A 17,210-nucleotide genomic window follows, 5' to 3' on the forward strand; every position below is an offset into this window, starting at 1 on the left:
AATGGCCCTATCCACCTCCCTTCCCTTTCCTTCCCCTCCCCTTTGCCAAGCTCACCACCGCAGCAGTTCTGAGCCCTGCTCCACACATGCAGCAGCACCAGGGTAGGGAAGAGGTCTTAACCAGCCCGGGGCCCACAAGTTTGTTTGCCTGGGGCCCACTAAAGAGTTAATCCAGCCCTGGCTGCTACTCCAGGTGCAGAGCAGTATGCTGAGAGCCACAATTACAATTATGAGGGATGGGGGCAATGACTCCCAGAGCCACAGCAATTAATGCTGCCATTGCTCTTTCACTGCCAAATTTCTGGGCCCATGTGGAACCCCATGGGCTGGCTGGTGGTTTGTGAGGCTTTTGCATCTTTCCAGATTGGGACTGGGGAAGCAGCAGAACATAAGCGTAATGACTTGCCCTCTGAGCCCTTGCATTGGCCCCTAGTCACTACTGTTTGGGGAACGAAGGAGGAAACACCGAGAATACTTCACTTTGTCCAGGGTCTGTGCTCACTTGCAGAAAAATGAAAGGAAAGCTGAGATAAGGGGTCTTCAGTGATAGTGGATGGAGATCAGATTGCTCTTTCGCTTCTGTGCTGGTGGTATGGGGTGCCAAAGTCTTTTATATTTATCGTTTTGCTACCTCTCTCGGGGTCTCGGTACCTGCATTCCTCAATTTAATTTGGATGACACTGAGCAATGGTAAATTTGAGCCATGGTCCAATGATACAGTCTCTTTAGCAAAGTAGCTTAGGCCATGTGGAGGCATTCTGAGTTTGTTCTTTTCCCATGTCTAAATTTGATATTTGGATACATGGAAATCAGTTTTGGAGTTTTTAATGCCAAAACACTGAAACCCTAGTTTAATAAAGGAAAGGTGTAGAGAAAAGAGAAAGGCTTATGCAATGTATTTGGGCAGGAGTCTCTTTGGATCACTGAAGAAGTCCAGTGGGTTGTAAGGAGTTAACTGTATTCAGCTCAGCCTCAGACCTGTTCTATGGTGCTGCATTTATCTTTTTAACCTATCCGCCTCAGTTTTCTCAGTGCTGCAAATGGAAATAATGATAATTCAGCACCTTTGCAAAGTACTTTCAGATTTATGGGTGAAAATTGCCATTTAAACTGTTTCAGTATTTTCAAGCCTGCTTTTGTAAATAAATAAACTGGATTAATATTTTGGTTGGGAGAAGAGAAAATAACTGTCATCCTGTACCAGGTTAAACTGCTTCAGAAATAAACTTATCTTAATTTAAAGTGTCTTTATTAAATAAATTAAAGCCATGGCATTAGCACACTTCTCCATTATCAACCTCTGCACTTTGCTGTCAGATGCTGTTTCTTCAGCCCCAAGAACAGCAGTGAAGAATGCATGCGGAAATACATTTCCATTGGGGAGGTGTGAATCTCTCTTGCCATTTCTCTGTAGAAGAATTATGAATAAAAATACCGTATGTATAATAAATGAAATAAATCTATAGGATGCATCATACACATTTGTAGAACCAATTCTACTTGTGAGGAAAGACGCATACAATGGTGAATGAAGGGCCCCAAGGACACAGGTTGCTGAGATGCCCTTATATCATAAAAAGCTTAGCAGAGAGAGAAGCCCTTATGCAAAAGGTGGAATAGTACTGTAAAATAGAAAAGAGCTGTCACACAATGCCTAAAGACTGATGGAGCTTTGCGCAGATGCTGTGGGAAAACGGGATTCTACAAACTCTGAAGTACAGACCTCATTACCACTGCTAGAAGGAGGCCATTTGGAATCAAGCTAGGTCATGTAATGTGCTCCTCCCAGCACCATCTACTTTGGCTGCTCGTGCCTTGTACCTTATCTTCTTGGCTTTGTGGCTTTCTGAGGGGATCTCTGCACCTGTGGTCCTAAATGTATTGTTCTTTACTTTTGCAGCTACTATAAAATGTTGGGCAGATATGCACCATGCTGCAGTGGTGGGTGAAGTGTGCGTGTACGGATCAGTGTTATGGAAGATGGGCTTAAACCAAACTCCAGATCCAAGTGCTTCAGATTTGGGGATGTTTTAGATTTGCATCTGAAATTTGCAACTTGAGTCCATTTTCCCTGTATAGGTACTTGTTCCAGATGTTAGGTTTAATACAAGATAGTGTACATTCATAAATGAACATACACGCACCTTGGAATATTCTAATACATAAAATGTAGGCACTAGTTACATACTCTGTGTCTAGTGCTCATGTTGTACCTAGGGATTTTGAGGTGCTGCTTGTGCAGGATGAATGGGGCTAATTTATGCCTCTTTACAAGCTCTAGACAGAAGTGGATGGATTTAGTAAGAATGACGCTATTGCACTAATTCATGTTCAGAAACCTTTCTTTGCAACTGGTTAGAGATAATTAGTAGGGGTGCTTACAAATGTGGAAAAAAACCCCAGCGCTTTACTTTCAGCTTAACACAGCCCCCTACCAAGGGCAGCGCCCACCCAGAAGAGGAATCGTCTCAGTTTGACTTGATTTTCCCAGCATTTGTATAGCTCACGCACTTCAGCGGGGCTTTTTGGTGCTTTTATCTAATAACTGATTGAATCAACTATTGGATAAAAGTGCCAAAAGGCCCCACTGAAGCATGCAAACTACACAGACACTGGGGAGCTGGGTCAAACAGATGTGATTCCTTTTCTGCTAAAGTGCTGGGGGGGGAGTTTCTCCTATGTCTGTCAGCACCCAATGTTTCTAAGTAATCTTAAATGTATAGAAATGATGGCATGTTACTGAGTTCTGGATTGATCTTAGATGGCACTGGGGAATTAATTTGGCCTAATTAAAACTGCACATACCCATGCATATGCCTGGCGTTTGTGTTCTCTCTTTATCAAAGCAGCCAAATGTAATATGTCTGTAAATCCCTTTCATAAAGGTGAGGTGACCTGAACCTTCTCTGAGTTCACCCAGAGCCAGGCCTTTTTCTGTCATGCCCAGTATGCAAGTACCTGGCTATTCTGAAGGAAGTTTGAAGAGAAAAAGTAGTAAGAGTATAGGAAGAAAAATTAAATTATGCAGCAGATAGAGAGAACTTCCTCTTGATTTAACATGAATTACTATTATTAGTATCTGTTACCAAAGGCTACGTAAACACTAAGTAGTAAATGCTCTGCTGATCATCAACCTGTCCACATGGGGTCATGCTTACTCTACCAGCATGAGTCATAGGTCCCTAATGTAATATACCCTTTTAACTTAAAAGTTACATGTGCTATCCACCTTTAAAGGCCTGCCGTTGTAATGTTCTAACATCATGCTGGGTCTGGCTCACGCCAGAAAGTTGTATCTGTGTATGTGGTTTATTTTGTTTCCTATAAACCATCGTTCTCTACAACATTGCAGGAACAAAATGGCCTTGTGACTGTGACCTGAGTGCCTTAGTATTTTGTAAAATGTGTTCCCCATGCCTGTCTGTTTTCTGTTTCCTATGCCAGAAACACCCTGGTGCTCTCCCGTTAAGGTGAAATATGGGTATGCAAACTGCAGAACACCTCAAGGAGGATATTACAAGAATGTCTTGGGAACAAGATGCGACATTCGTTGTCAGAAAGGCTATGAACTGCATGGTCCTTCACAACTTATTTGTCAGTCAAATAAACGCTGGTCGGGGAAAGTTCTTTGTAAACGTGAGTAGCTCGTTTTGGAGGCAGTTGGGATGCTTTTCAGTTTTACTGGATGATAAACTAATTTTCTCTCTGTGATGTCAATAAATTTGTTTTTATATTTAATATGGAATAAAATTCAGGGACAGAGAGAGACATCTTGAATTGGAGCTGCTGTTAGCACGAACTCTGTTCATCATTTGGCTCTTGTCCTTATTTTGAATTTTAAAAACTATACGTGCATAGATGAAAGCACAACTAACTTGGCGCCATCTGTTTCACACATAAAATGTATAGCACGTGTTTTACTGTACAGTAGGTGAGCTGTGCCCGAACAAATAGTTGATTTCTGAGGAGTTTACAGTCACAGAAAGCACAATATTGAGAGAGCAGAGAGCCGATGAAGATAGGAGTACTTCTTGAAATAGGCAGGCTTTTAATTTATTGAAGTTTGAGAGACTGCAAAAACTCACCTTTTAGAAAATCTGATAGTATTGTAGGTAGTTTTAGTCAAATGCTCATCATCTTGCAAAATTTGAATGTCAGTTATTCAGTGAGCCCTTCTTTAGCTCTTGAGGAAAAAAATATTTGGTCAAAAGCTGGGAATGGGAAACTTTTTAAAATTGTAACTTAATTTTATTAGGTAAACTCAAATGTAGAATGATAAACTTTGGAGTTTGGTTGGCTAGAGTAGAAATGGAAAAGCATACAAGTGCCTTCACTTGCACTGAAAAAATCCAAATCATATTTTGTTCAGCTACAGTACTGTATTTTTGCCTGCCTTCCACACCTCTGAAGATTAATCACAGAAAGATCTGTATACATTTATTTGTTCTTTTCCCCAGAAAAACGATGTCCAACACTGTCTATGCCAGCCAATGGAGGGTTCAAGTGCTTAGATGGGGCATACTTTGGCTCCAGGTGTGAGTATTACTGCTCACCAGGATATCAGCTGAAAGGAGATCGAACAGTGACCTGTATGGACAACAAAGTTTGGAGTGGTAGACCAGCTTCCTGTGTGGGTAAGATGAGATTTTGGTTACTTAGAGCCCATCTTATAAAGTTTTAGAATCCTTTGGGATTAATGTTTTGGAAACATAGTTCCTATACTCACTGAGAAAACAGACGCATCTTCTGGAGAAGCACTGAAACAGTTTATCTAGAGTTGTGGTAGTTTCTGCCTAATTTGAAGCTTTAATTCAGGCTGTTATCTTTTTTAAAAATATGTGCTGTGGCTCAGACTTATACCCATGGTTAAGATAAGGTCAGTGGATAAAGTTCTCTGGCCTGTGTTTTGCCAGAAGTTATTGATGATTATAACGAATACCTTCCGGCCTCAGAAGATGTGAAGCTGTTGTGTTGCTTGTACTTATTTGTGTTTTTTACCAGCAACTTCTGTAGTTATTTCAGGAGACATGAAGGTGAATCTCTCTGGCTGAGAGTTACATTAAGCAAGAGTGAATTCTCAACCCAGTTCACGCTGACTTAATTACATAACTCCTTCATGTTAGTGGGATTTCATCAGGTGGCATGAACACAGTGTCACAGATACTACCATTGATCTTAGGAAGTCCCTGATAACTTCCATTGACCAGGATGTGAAGTTCTTTAGTCATTTGAGTTGGCCACTAACAATTTACTGTGTTTATTTGAATCCAAGATGAGTTTTTTCCTCTAATCAGCATGGAGGGAAAAAGCCTTACTTGGGTATAATAGATTCATAGATTGCAGAGTCGAAAGGGACCACAATGGATCATCGTGTCTGGCCCCCTGCCCATGGCAGGAAAGAGTACTGAGGTCAGATGACTCCAGCCAGGTGACTATCTAGCCTCCTCTTGAAGACTTCCAAGCTAGGTGATAGCACCACCTCTCTTGGAAGCCCATTCCAGATCCTGGCCACCCTTACTGTGAAAAATTTCTTCCTAATATCTGACCTAAATCCACTCTCAAACAGTTTACACCCGTTATTCCTAGTCACTCCCTGGGGCGCTTTAGCAAACAGCTCTTCCCCTATTCCCCATTGACCTCCCCTAATAAATTTATAGGTGACAAGATACAAGATCTCCCCTCAGCTGTCTCTTGTGAAGGCTGAAGAGATTCAGCTCTTTCAACCTCCCCCCATAGGGTCTATCATGAAGGCCACTAATCATGCGAGTGGCCCTCCTCTGGACCCTCTCCAGATTCCCCGCGTCCCTCTTGAAGTGTGGCGCCCAAAACTGGACACAGTACTCCAACTGCAGCCTGACCAGTGCCACATAGAGGGGGAGCATCACCTCCTTTGATCTATTAGTCATGTACCTGCTAATGCACGACAAGGTGCGATTGGCCTTGTTGATGGCCTCATTACACTGCCGGCTCATGTTCATCTTGGAGTCAGTTATGACTCCAAGATCCCTCTCTGCCTCCGAGCTGCTGAGAAGGACTCTCCCCAACCTATAGGTGTGCTGGGGGTTCCTCCTTCCCTGGTGGAGTACCTTACATTTATCTTTATTAAATTGCATCCTATTTCTCTCTGCCCATTAATCCAACCTGTCCAGGTCAGCCTGAATCTGCTCCCTGCCCTCCGGTGTACTAACTTTTCCCCATAACTTGGTATTACCAGCGAATTTGGAGAGGGTGCTGTCCACGCCCTCGTCCAAATTGCTGATGAAGATATTAAATAATATCGGTCCAAGGACCGAACCCTGCGGGACCCCACTGCCCACCTCCCTCCAGGCCGAGAAGGAACCATCCACCACCACTCTCTGGGTATGGTCTCTAAGCCAGCTGGCCACCCACCTGACTGTGTAGGCATCCACTCCACAGTCTGCTAGCTTCCCAATGAGGATAGGGTGCGAAACTGTGTCGAAGGCCTTCCTAACAGACGGGGGCTCAGGTCCAGGTTTGTCCCTCACCTCTGCTCTAGTTCTGGTTTCTCCAGACTGACCCAGTCAGGCCAGGAGCTGTGGAGGGAAGTAGTCATAGAATAGTCTGGCTAATAAGATGTTGTCTTTGCTATGGACAAATCATTAAAATCCCAATTTAGGGCTGTTTTTGCAAAATGTCAGGTTTAGCTCCACCTTTGGTTTCTGGAGCTCCACTGTTGTGTCTGGATTTAAGGTAGTTTTATTAAGAGGTTAGATTATGTATTTGTATAGGATGGTTTGGACAGGGATGATCCTGCCTCAGGCTAGGGGTTGGTCTAGATGTCCTCTGGAGGTCCCTTCCAGCCCTATTTCTCTATGATTCTATGAAAGCAACCACCACTGAATATTGGAGACAGTGACAATGCTTTGGAGCTTTTGGCTAGGCACAGACATTCAAAAAGCCTGAGCCTGAATTGATTCATCCTTTGCAAGTTAGTCTAAACTGCACAGCTTAAACTGATTAATAACTGGACAGACACTCTCTGTTAAATCAGGAAATGCAGCCACATACCTGCAGTGGCTCAAGCCAGAAGCCAGGGGTGCTAGAGCATGGCTGCCAGCGACTGCCAAAGGGGAGGAAAGAGAGATGCCCTCCAAGGCTCTCACCCCTCCCTGCTGGAGCAGAGGGGTCATGGCCAGGCACCAGCCAGGGCTAGCAGGACACAAAGGATGCCAGCCACCAGCCTGGGGGTAGAGGAGGGGGCGGGGGAACTGCTGCCAGATTGATGAGTGGGGATGGGGAAAAAGTCCTTTCTTGGAAGCAAGCATGTATTGAACACAGCTATTTGCAAAGCATACAACAGGGAACTACCAAAAATCTTCACCTAAGCTTAGGCACATATGTGTGATGATTGTCAGGTCTTTGCCAACAATTCCCACCTCTCAGTCTGGTCCTGCAGGTCTTGGATCTGCACACAGGGGACTAGTGCTGTGGAATTAATGCCCTCCCAGGCTGCAGGCAAGCTGGACAGAGGGAGGAATTTACACCATCTCTGCTTGGCTGCAGGAAAGCCATAAAGGCGCGGCTGGGCCTGCCAACCCCAGCTGTGGTCCACAGGGTTTGCCAGCAGGGAGGGGACAGAGGGAGGAATTTGCCTCAGGGGCCATGGCAGGCCAGTGTCTGGCCATGCCCCACCCCTGCTCTGGCTAGAGTGCAGAGGGGAGGGGCCAGCTCTGCTGTGGAAAAGAGCCCCGCCCAGCCCAGAGAGCATGCTGGGATTCTGGGGGTATCTGATTTATCTTAAACCAGCAAGGGGTCTGGGACAGACATTACACAAACCAGTTTGAGTCAAATCAGCTAAGTCTGATACTACATTCAACCAGGTTTATTTCAAACTGGTTTCAGCCATTTTCAAACTGGTGCACCAAACACCTGTTCTGTTACAGGCTTAAACCAGTTTCTGATCACTTAAACTGGTTTATGTGTAATGTCTGCCCCAGCCTGTGAGTATAATGTTGAAAGTGCTGTTCCATGCAGAAGGCACCAGGCTAACCTTAAGAGTAAATTGGTTCAAGCCAAGCTTATTAAATGCTAGCTCTACATAACCCTGCTGCTACTTCTGTTGCTTAACCAAGTTATGACTCCAGATTACCTTGTCTTTTCACTTACTTTAACTTAATGCAGCTAATTCAGTTTAGCAAACACACGTTAAGAACATGTCTGCAGGTGTTTTGGAGTTAGATTAAGGGCGAGGTTTGGGCCTGGTTATTCTTAGGGCAGGGTGACAATCCTAGACTGGTGGTTGGTCGCTGTGAATGGTAGCGAAGGTAAGGACTGATAAAAGGGAACAGGCCGGGGTTAGGGATGGCCCATTCAGTTGCCCTGGTTACAGTAAGTTGAGTTTTCTGAAAGAAAGGGGCTTTGCTATTTGAAGTATACATTTTTATTATTTTTTCCCATAATAAATTTAGCTTTGAAACATTTTGTTTAAACAAAAAACAGATTTTTCAATAAACACTTAATACTATTTTTAATAAACGTTTTCCTTTTAAAAATTGTAGACAAATTAATCCCTTTCAATCCCTGAGAAATTCAAACACTTTAAAAGTCTGAACTTTATCCTGAAAATTATTTATTCATTTGTCAACCAGCTGCATTGCAGATATTGTGGTAAATAGTATTTGTCATTCTGCTACATCCTTTGTTGCATTTTAGGGAAATATTTCAAAAAGTAATTAACTAACAGCTTCCAGTTGAGCAAGAATGTAATTGGCCTTGGATCTGAATCATTACTTGTACTGGCATTTAATAATGGATTATAAAACAGATGTTTCAAAGTTTGGTGTAATGTTTCTCTGAGAAAATGGCAAGTTTTTATTTTATCCTTTAAAAAAAGTGTACCAATTAATTATTTTTGCCTACATTTGCTTTCTCTGTCAGATGGTTAGTTTGAATTAACTACCAGCAGTTATCTAGAATTGCATCACCTATCAGTGGTAACAAGTGCTGTTTTGGCACCAAACCTTTCTCTACTACATTCAGATACCCAGATCACCTTCAAATTTCTGTATTCAATACCATTCCTCACTCCCCTGTCTCAAAAAATTTGCTGGAGTTTGAGAAACCCACAGGCTATTGGAAAGCTTGTTCTTCACTTTTTCCAGACAGATTAAAAGGCCCCATTCATTCTGTGGATTGCCACTGACTTTTTGATGTGGGCTAGGCAACCAACAGGGTCATTTCTACGTATGGAATGAAGTACCATAGTTCATATGACAAGCTTCAGGAAAGTATGAAAGGAAAATCATAGGTGAGCAGCTTCAAATTTTTCAGTGTAACCCAGACACCCCGGCCTAATATGATATAGACCATCCAATCCAAAGTGCATCCGAAGTGCATTCAACATAGCATTGCATACTTTTCTTTGAGTATCCTTGCTTTAGTAGGTGACTGTTTTCTTTCACTCAGTTTAAATTCTGAGTGTTTTGGTATGGTTATCCAGAGACGTGTAAATATTAAATAGCACCTGTCCACCTGAATTATGCACAGAAAATATTTTTTAAAAGTGTTTTCAGGTTCAACAAGAAGGACTTCCTGAAGGGTACTTGGTGATTCAGTTCCCATAGTAACCTGTTTTTGTTGCTTAATGAAATGAAATGCTAATTAATGCTAGTTCATGCAAATCTTGTTCTGTATACTTACTGATGGAATCTACTTTCTGATCATAGGAAAGCAGGGCTGGAAGAAACTTCATGAGGTCATTTAATTCAGCCTCCTGCTCAGGGCAGGATCATCCCTGACTAAAATATCCCAGCCAAGTGTCTGTCTGACTAACAACTTTGCTAGATATCGTGTTCCAATATTTAACCATTCTAATAAATCAGTTAAATGCTTAAAACATTGGGTGCACTAAACACCCTTCTCTCCCATCTCCAATCCTTATGTTAAATTTTATTCATCCTTATGCCTTTAATACCAGCGTTAGTTCACAGCTACAAAAGAAACTCTTTAACAAGCCATAGAAATGAGTGGAAAGAGTTTTAACTGTTAGTTTCCCCAAAAGATATTCAATACAGGTTGTGGGGAATGTCATTGTTCGAAAAATGAATGCAGTGTGGCTTGTACTTCATCAGTGGTGTCAGGATAGAGTTAAAATAGTGGAGTGAGCAGGAAATGTGAAGGGGAAGGGGAAAAGAAAACATTTGCTTAGAGCAGAAGTACAAAAGTATAAAAGTGCCAGGTTAGAGACTACAGCAGAAGAATGAATTGTGAAAAGATTTTGAAAAACTCTATAAAGGAAATGATGAAGAGGTGATGAAGAAGGAGCAGCTTTCAGGCAACAGTATGGGAGAGAAGGTTAAGAATTTTAAAGGATCAAGGAAGAGAACTGAAGAAAAGAAAGATTAGCACTAGGGCAAAGCTAGAGTCCTGTGTGGATTCTGAGAGGAGTGACTGAAAGGTAGATAGATCTGTACTGGGGAAGCATAATTAGCTTATAAAGCTGTGGTAAAGGAAAAATATTACTACCGTGTATCTTAAGTAAAAGTTTTTCTCACAGGAGATATGAAACACTACAAGCAATATGTATGCTGAAGTTGGTTCACACAAAACATTTGTCAGACACTTTAGCATGGCAAAGAGTTCTCTTTTAAAAACAGAGTCACTTGATAGATAACAGGCAAATGCCAGCAAAGTTAAATTTTCTAAATAAATGATTCACCATTAATTGTTCTCCCTACTGTAACATGAGCCCATTATTCTTGCTGGCTGTTGTTCTACTGACTATTTTAGACATCCTGCTGGAGGATAACTATCTTGTTACTAAGTTCTATGGTTTTGAGGAGTCCTTTGCTGGGAAAGAAAGGCTAAAACCATACCCTAGTACTTCCCAAAATAGAGAAGTACAGTAAAAGCTGTGTTAACTGGCATTTTACTAACTGGAATACTTTATTAACGGGAATTTCCCATATCCCACCATACAAATTCTCACTTCAGCAACCGGAAACTTTGCCGGTTCTATCTGTCATGCACATCAAGTATTTTTATTGTTATTGACATTGCCGATATAGGAGCTGCTGGGAGCCCTTATGTTTGATAGGCAGAGGGAGAACATTTTTTGGGGGAGGGAAGCGCTGAGCATGCACGCATGCCCACCTCCTGCCCCCCAGGCGGGAAAGTCTGCAGGGGAAGGGGTGGGGGGAGGGGAAAGGGATCTGTGCGGGGCAGGGTGGGCTGCCACTGTGGGCTGGAGCTGGTATAACTCTCAGATAACCATAATTTTTAGATAACCGGCACCTCCCCTTGCCCCACTCATGCCAAATAACAAAGCTTTTTACTGTAATACACAGAAAGAAAGTGTATTGGGGACCAAGGCTCTGAAACCACCATGGTACATTTGAAGTAACTGCAGTGATTCAGCAAAACACAACACCAACTAGATGAAAAAAAACTTCTTCTAGAAAATATCCTGTCATTTTATAAAATAACTATCTTATTTTTGATTATCTGTTACAAATAAAGGCCCTTCCCTGTTATCATTGAAGTCAATGCCACTTTTTCCAATGACATTTAAATGGAGGCAGACCATGCCCTGTGTCTGAAATATGACAAACAAAAGACTCTTTAAACTTATACAATGCTTTTAAAGATAACTCTTATCTGGAGGCCAAGACCAGATACATGTCTCCAGAAACCATATTTATGGTCTGTGCTTCAGGTTCACTTTGGGCATAGGAAGTGGCTAAAAATGTCTGAGCTGAGTCTTAAAGACGGATCTTGTAGTCAATATCAGTGTGTTGACCAGCGGGCTTAATTCACTTACAATTTTACCTGAATGATGCATTTCACTGACTGGGTTGGATAACCATACCTAATGGAAGTGGATGAATCAGTGCAGGTATGTATCAGCTTTAACCTTAATCAGTGTTTATGTCCCATCAGTATTCTTCTAGTGCTGAGTAATAGTCATAATGCCCTTTCAAAAACATTCAATTCTTTTATATTTCTGCTTTTAAATTATTCTTCTAGTGCGTGTCTACATGTCGCTCTGTGGCAACTTAGCCATGCACTCTGTTGCCTTATGATGCGCTAGAGCGACATAGCAATCACACAGGTCTACAGGTGATCACCAGCTATGTTGCCATAGCAGCGTGCTCCCTGGTTATAACGCACCACTATGACGATGTAGCTGCGAAATATAACCATGTGCTGTGCACATGGAGCAGTAACCACCTATACTGTGCCATGCTTTAGTACTTCCAAAACGAAGTGTTAAAGCCTGGTGACTTGTAGACACGCTCATAGAGTATCAAGATAAACCTTGCAAATAATATTCCTGAGCAAAACATTAATACTAACAAATGAAGCTAGGGCTAGTAGGGCAGTAGCGATTCATTGTAAGATAAAAATGTGTTCATTCCTTAACAGTTTATTGCCTGTCACCACTGCAAGAAAAAAAACAAAATGGGTTAATACATTATTGTTAATAATAATGCTTAGCAATCAGAGAGCTTTATGCTTCAAATTACTTCCATCATTAGTTATGATCAATTACAACTAATCAGTCAACAACCTGCCAGGAAGTAGGTAAGTACAACTTCAGTTTTACAGAGGATTGAACAGACATAGGAGATCAGTAACTTCCCTGAAGTCATGTAGTCAGTGTCAGAGCTTTGGATGGTATCTCAAGTGTTCCTGATCCCCATTTCTAAGCTTAGTCTACCATGTGTTTTCTGAATGTTGCAGGTCATTTAATACAGAAGTCCACTACCATAATAACTCTGTGTGTTTCTTTTCTATTTACTCAATCTAGAAGATGACTATAGGATTAACTGGATAGGCCTTACACTTTTCCTTCTACTCCTTCCTACTACATTCAAGATGTAAGACATTAAGTGCATATTTTATGACCTTGGCTCAGACATTAGGAGGACTGCAGGCATGACAGTCTGAAGTTGTATCACAGCTTTATGGAGAATAGACTAAGGGCTTAATTAAACTGTGTGTGTGTTAACAGATACAGAACCTCCTAGAATCCAGTGTCCGAGTGTGAAAGAGAAAATAGCAGAGCCCAATAAGCTGACAGCCCGAGTGTTCTGGGACACGCCAGAGGGAAGGGACACAGCTGATGGTATTTTAACAGAGTAAGTGAAACTCTAAGGATACTTGTTTAGTCTTTTCCTAGACCCCCTTCAGTGTCCCAAGCGTGACATTCTGTTACCATTTGGTAGCCTTGAATGTTTCCATTTGGTCATCTATATGGCCATTAGATCTAATGGTCTAGAAATAGAATATAACTCTAGGTGACCAGTTTGGCTGGTATCCTTTTCCTTGTGACAACCTGAAGGAATGTTCACTTGCTGTTGAATCTTATGTGGCCCATCAATTTATATAAAATTCAGGTTAACCCTCTGCTTTAGAGGGAGGTAAATTGTTCAGGAGTTGGCATACAAAAAGCTAGCAGACTGCTGCATCAGTTTTAAAGCTGATGGGATAAATATATATCAGCTTTTCAGTCAGCACCTTTTCTGTGACACCTCGTGGGATTTCCAAAAGAGCTTTTGGGAGGCTTTCTTTTTTCCTGTAAGCAAGAGTTCCTGTAAGCATGTGGTGCTATATCCCTTAGTACTCTCTCCTTGCTTTTATTATGTCTATCTGAGGAAATTAACGGAAAATAATTGTGTGGCTGTGTTAAAATATAAGACAAATAGTGTGCCAGTGAGAATTTAACTTACATCTTCAAACTTTCACATAATCTCATGTAGATACCTGGGACCTGGAGTTCTTTAGCAAGCCAATTCTAAAATGATGTGGTTTTAAAAAAGAATTGGGTAATACAGTTGTCCTAAAGCTCACTCCTCATTTTTGTGGCTTTACAGTGATGTTTTCCATATTCCTCCCAGTGCTATTCTCTTGTCTATTACATGAAAACCCATAAAACCAATAGGGGAGATGTACTACTACTTGTATTAGTACTAGCTGCCTATAATTTGCATGGTACAAGATTGGCGAAATGAAGATGGCTACCCAAAATTCTTTGATGAGAATGAGAGCCAGTTAACTGTCCTCTTACCAAAAAAAAGCTGCTACAGGAATTGAAGAGTTAAAAAAAGAATCAACTTTCTGTTCACTGAAACATGAAAGATGTTCCCAGCTTAAACTATTTGATGAAGATGTTTGAAAGTGCCAAAGAGAAACTGTGGAAAGAAACACGCGCAAGATGGAAGAATTCATTATATAAATAAAAAACTTAGTGTTTGTGATGACAAAAAACCACATAATGCTTGCTTTAAAGCAGGGTTGGGCAAAATGTGGCCCGGGGGCTGAATGCAGCCCTCCAGGCCATTCTATCTGGCCCACAGGGCCCCTAAAAAATTTAGAAAATTAATATTTAACTGCCCTGGGCTGCCTGTCCTGCAGCCCTCAACGGCTTGCCAAAACTCAGTAAGCGGCCTTCTGCCCAAAATAATTGCCCACCCCTGCTTTAAAGACTACTGAAGCAGCTCTTTTGATTCTAAAATAAGAACTTTTGACCTAATATCTGAATATAGTGGCAATAATTGAATATGGTGAAGATTATAAAACACCAATAACTGTTCCCAGTCCACTCAGGTGGCAGTGAAACTATGGAGACATTCTGTAAAGAACATGCAGATTTCCAGAATTTCAGTTTCTAACTCCTATCATTTTACTATCAGTCCCATGATAGTGATGTTTTTTCTTAAAGCCCCAGATCCTAGGGTCTAGAAAACATGCAAAAATCTTGGGTTTCTTTATTTTTAAAAGAATGTTTCTAGTTCTCATTGCTGTAGAAAAAGTTTGAAATCATGAGGGTGTTTTTAGCATTTTGGATATTGTTCCTGGTAGTTGCTTGTGAGGATTCAAAGTGGCAATTTGGAGGATTCCTTCAGCTAAAACTGACTGCAAATGCAGGGAACTGGACTTAATGATTCAGGAGATCTCTTCCAGTTCTGTGTTCCTGTGTATGATTCTTATAGGCTCATTGTTGGCAGTCCCTCAATACAAGGATGATAGTTTTCCAGTAAATAGGAAAGTTGTTGGTGAGTCTGGAGATAACTGAGGCTGATCTGAGATGCACATATTCAGTTGCCGACATGGCAAATCATTTTGGAAGGAAGGAGTGGATTCTGGTGACGTTGGTCACTGATTTTTCATTTTGTCTTTCATCTATCTGCTTCCATAGTGAGGCAAGTTTATGAAGGAAGACACCTGTACATCTTCTTTTAATGTAGGGACGCCATTGAGCATCAGCAAGCATGAGATACTTCATGAGAAAGAAACCTTAATCCAATAGGAAGGAAAACCTAAACAACCACAGGTTTCTATTCCGCTGTAGCCTTCATCTGCCTTTGCAGCCTTGTGAAGTAGTGTTTCTTTATCTGCAGGTTCCACTGTTGAGGACTTTTATTTTTATTTTTGGATCATTGTTAGTCTGGAAACCTCACGCTCAACCTTGCCACCACTGGTGGTCCTACCAGGAGTACAAAACCACAGAGGGCATCACTTTTGAGGTCATGGATAGCTTACAAGCCTCTCCACCATGTCAAGGTCATGAACTTGGGGAAGTATAGGCTCCTAAACCATATGATAAATAATACTGCTCAGACTTATCAAATCTAAGGAAATCATGATACATTATTTAAGCCAGTCTTATGACTTCTTGCTTGGTAGCCTGTCTCATGGTTTTTGAATAGCTAGTGTTGGCTATACTATTCTCCACTGGTATGTTAAAACTAGGGTGCCATGCAAGACCCTCGAGCCATTTGGTTTAGCTAGAATCATAGCATTAAAAAGCTCATTACCAAAACACGTTCTACCTATAGCAAGATGGGACAGTTCCCTAGCAAACAATTAAAGGGTATTTGTGCACTCTCAAGGCTTCCAGTCCTCCAAGCCTCAGATAGTATCTTCTGTTGCTGTCCAAGAGGAGATGGGAGGAAATGTCTTAAAACAAAATAGTGCCTCAAATTAGATTGAAACATCATGACCTGTGTTTGGATTGAGCCTGACTTGTGCATTTCTATCTTGGGAGTTCAGTATTCTCTTGACATATGCTGTTGTCAGGAATGAGCAACTGAGCTAAAGCCTGAAACTGGATGCCCAACTCTCCTGCCTTAAAATAATCCTGAGTCCTCGTTACCTTTTCATCCATACAGAGAATGCCAGGCAATACAGCTCTACCTGGTCCTGGCTTATGCCCAAGTCCTATGTTGTAAACTATCCTGTATGCAGAGTTGGTCTGGAGTTCCCCATATATAAATATAATTGGCATGAGCTTCTTTTAATTGTTACATGAAATGTAAGTAAGTACAATGGCGCTGATAGGTATTTTGTAGTGATGGGAATCAAAAAACCATTTCAACACCTCACTTATCTGCTGTCAGGAGTGCGTAATTTTGCTAAGACAAAACTAGGCTTCTGTGATTTTAACTCTTACATGCATTGGGCTCCACTGTCTATCCTCCTCCTAGCTGTTTTCTCTGGCTCTGCAATTCTCAGCGTAGCTAGCAAGCTGGACATTGCCCAGTCACAGAAAAGCCTTTCATCTCAAGATTGCTGGGATTTTTCCAGTAGGCGGATAACTCACTTGTTGCATGGGACACTTAGCACATGTTGTCAGCATTACCATGCCCTGCTGAAAGTGAGAATGTATTCTGAGCAGTCACATGGTAATGCTTACTCACATCTCAGTCCACTCTGAACAAGGGTGGAGCCAGCAGAGAACCCCCTGTTGCGAACTCTGGTGCCAGGTGCCATACCACACGTCTGGGCGCACAATTCACATGTCCACCCATGAGGATGCCTGGAGCCTGTGCCTTCCCCACCTTGTCCCCAGCACTGTCCAGCCTGGGAGCACCTGTCCCTGGCAAGCCAGGGTGAGCTGGGTCTCTGGTGGCTAGCGAAAGGAGGTATAAGAAGCCAGGCCCAGGAGAGGGTGCCACTCCTACTGCTGGATCAATACCTGCAATTGGATCTGTGAGACAAGCTGGGTCTCTGTTGCTGGGCGGTTTTGAACCAGCCTTGGCACCACAACAGTATCTTGAACTCGTGTTATCTCCATGGAGCAGTCTGACAATAGCTGAACACATGCTACTTAATGATCTGGAAATACTCCTCTGGGGAAAAGTTGCAACTGCTACAATACAATCACACTTAGCACTTGTTTTACTGCTTGAACATGTGACTGTGCGACTTGTAAGTGCAGTTAACACATCTTAAGTGCAATGTGTGAC

General features: G+C 41.9%; 1 protein-coding gene across 2 annotated transcripts in view; it reads left to right on the forward strand.

Moving 5' to 3' along the window:
• SRPX (sushi repeat containing protein X-linked) overlaps positions 1-17,210 on the forward strand; it is a 72,781-nt gene that overhangs the window by 47,967 nt on the left and 7,604 nt on the right. For both annotated transcript variants that reach the window (XM_006277089.4, XM_014611180.3), the window contains 3 exons: positions 3,445-3,636; positions 4,458-4,634; positions 12,974-13,100. In XM_006277089.4, the coding sequence (XP_006277151.2) occupies positions 3,445-3,636; positions 4,458-4,634; positions 12,974-13,100 (496 nt within the window). The remainder of the gene's footprint in view (positions 1-3,444; positions 3,637-4,457; positions 4,635-12,973; positions 13,101-17,210) is intronic.

The sequence above is a fragment of the Alligator mississippiensis genome, chromosome 1 (genome assembly GCF_030867095.1).
Source record: "Alligator mississippiensis isolate rAllMis1 chromosome 1, rAllMis1, whole genome shotgun sequence".
In the NCBI taxonomy this organism is placed as follows: domain Eukaryota; kingdom Metazoa; phylum Chordata; order Crocodylia; family Alligatoridae; genus Alligator; species Alligator mississippiensis.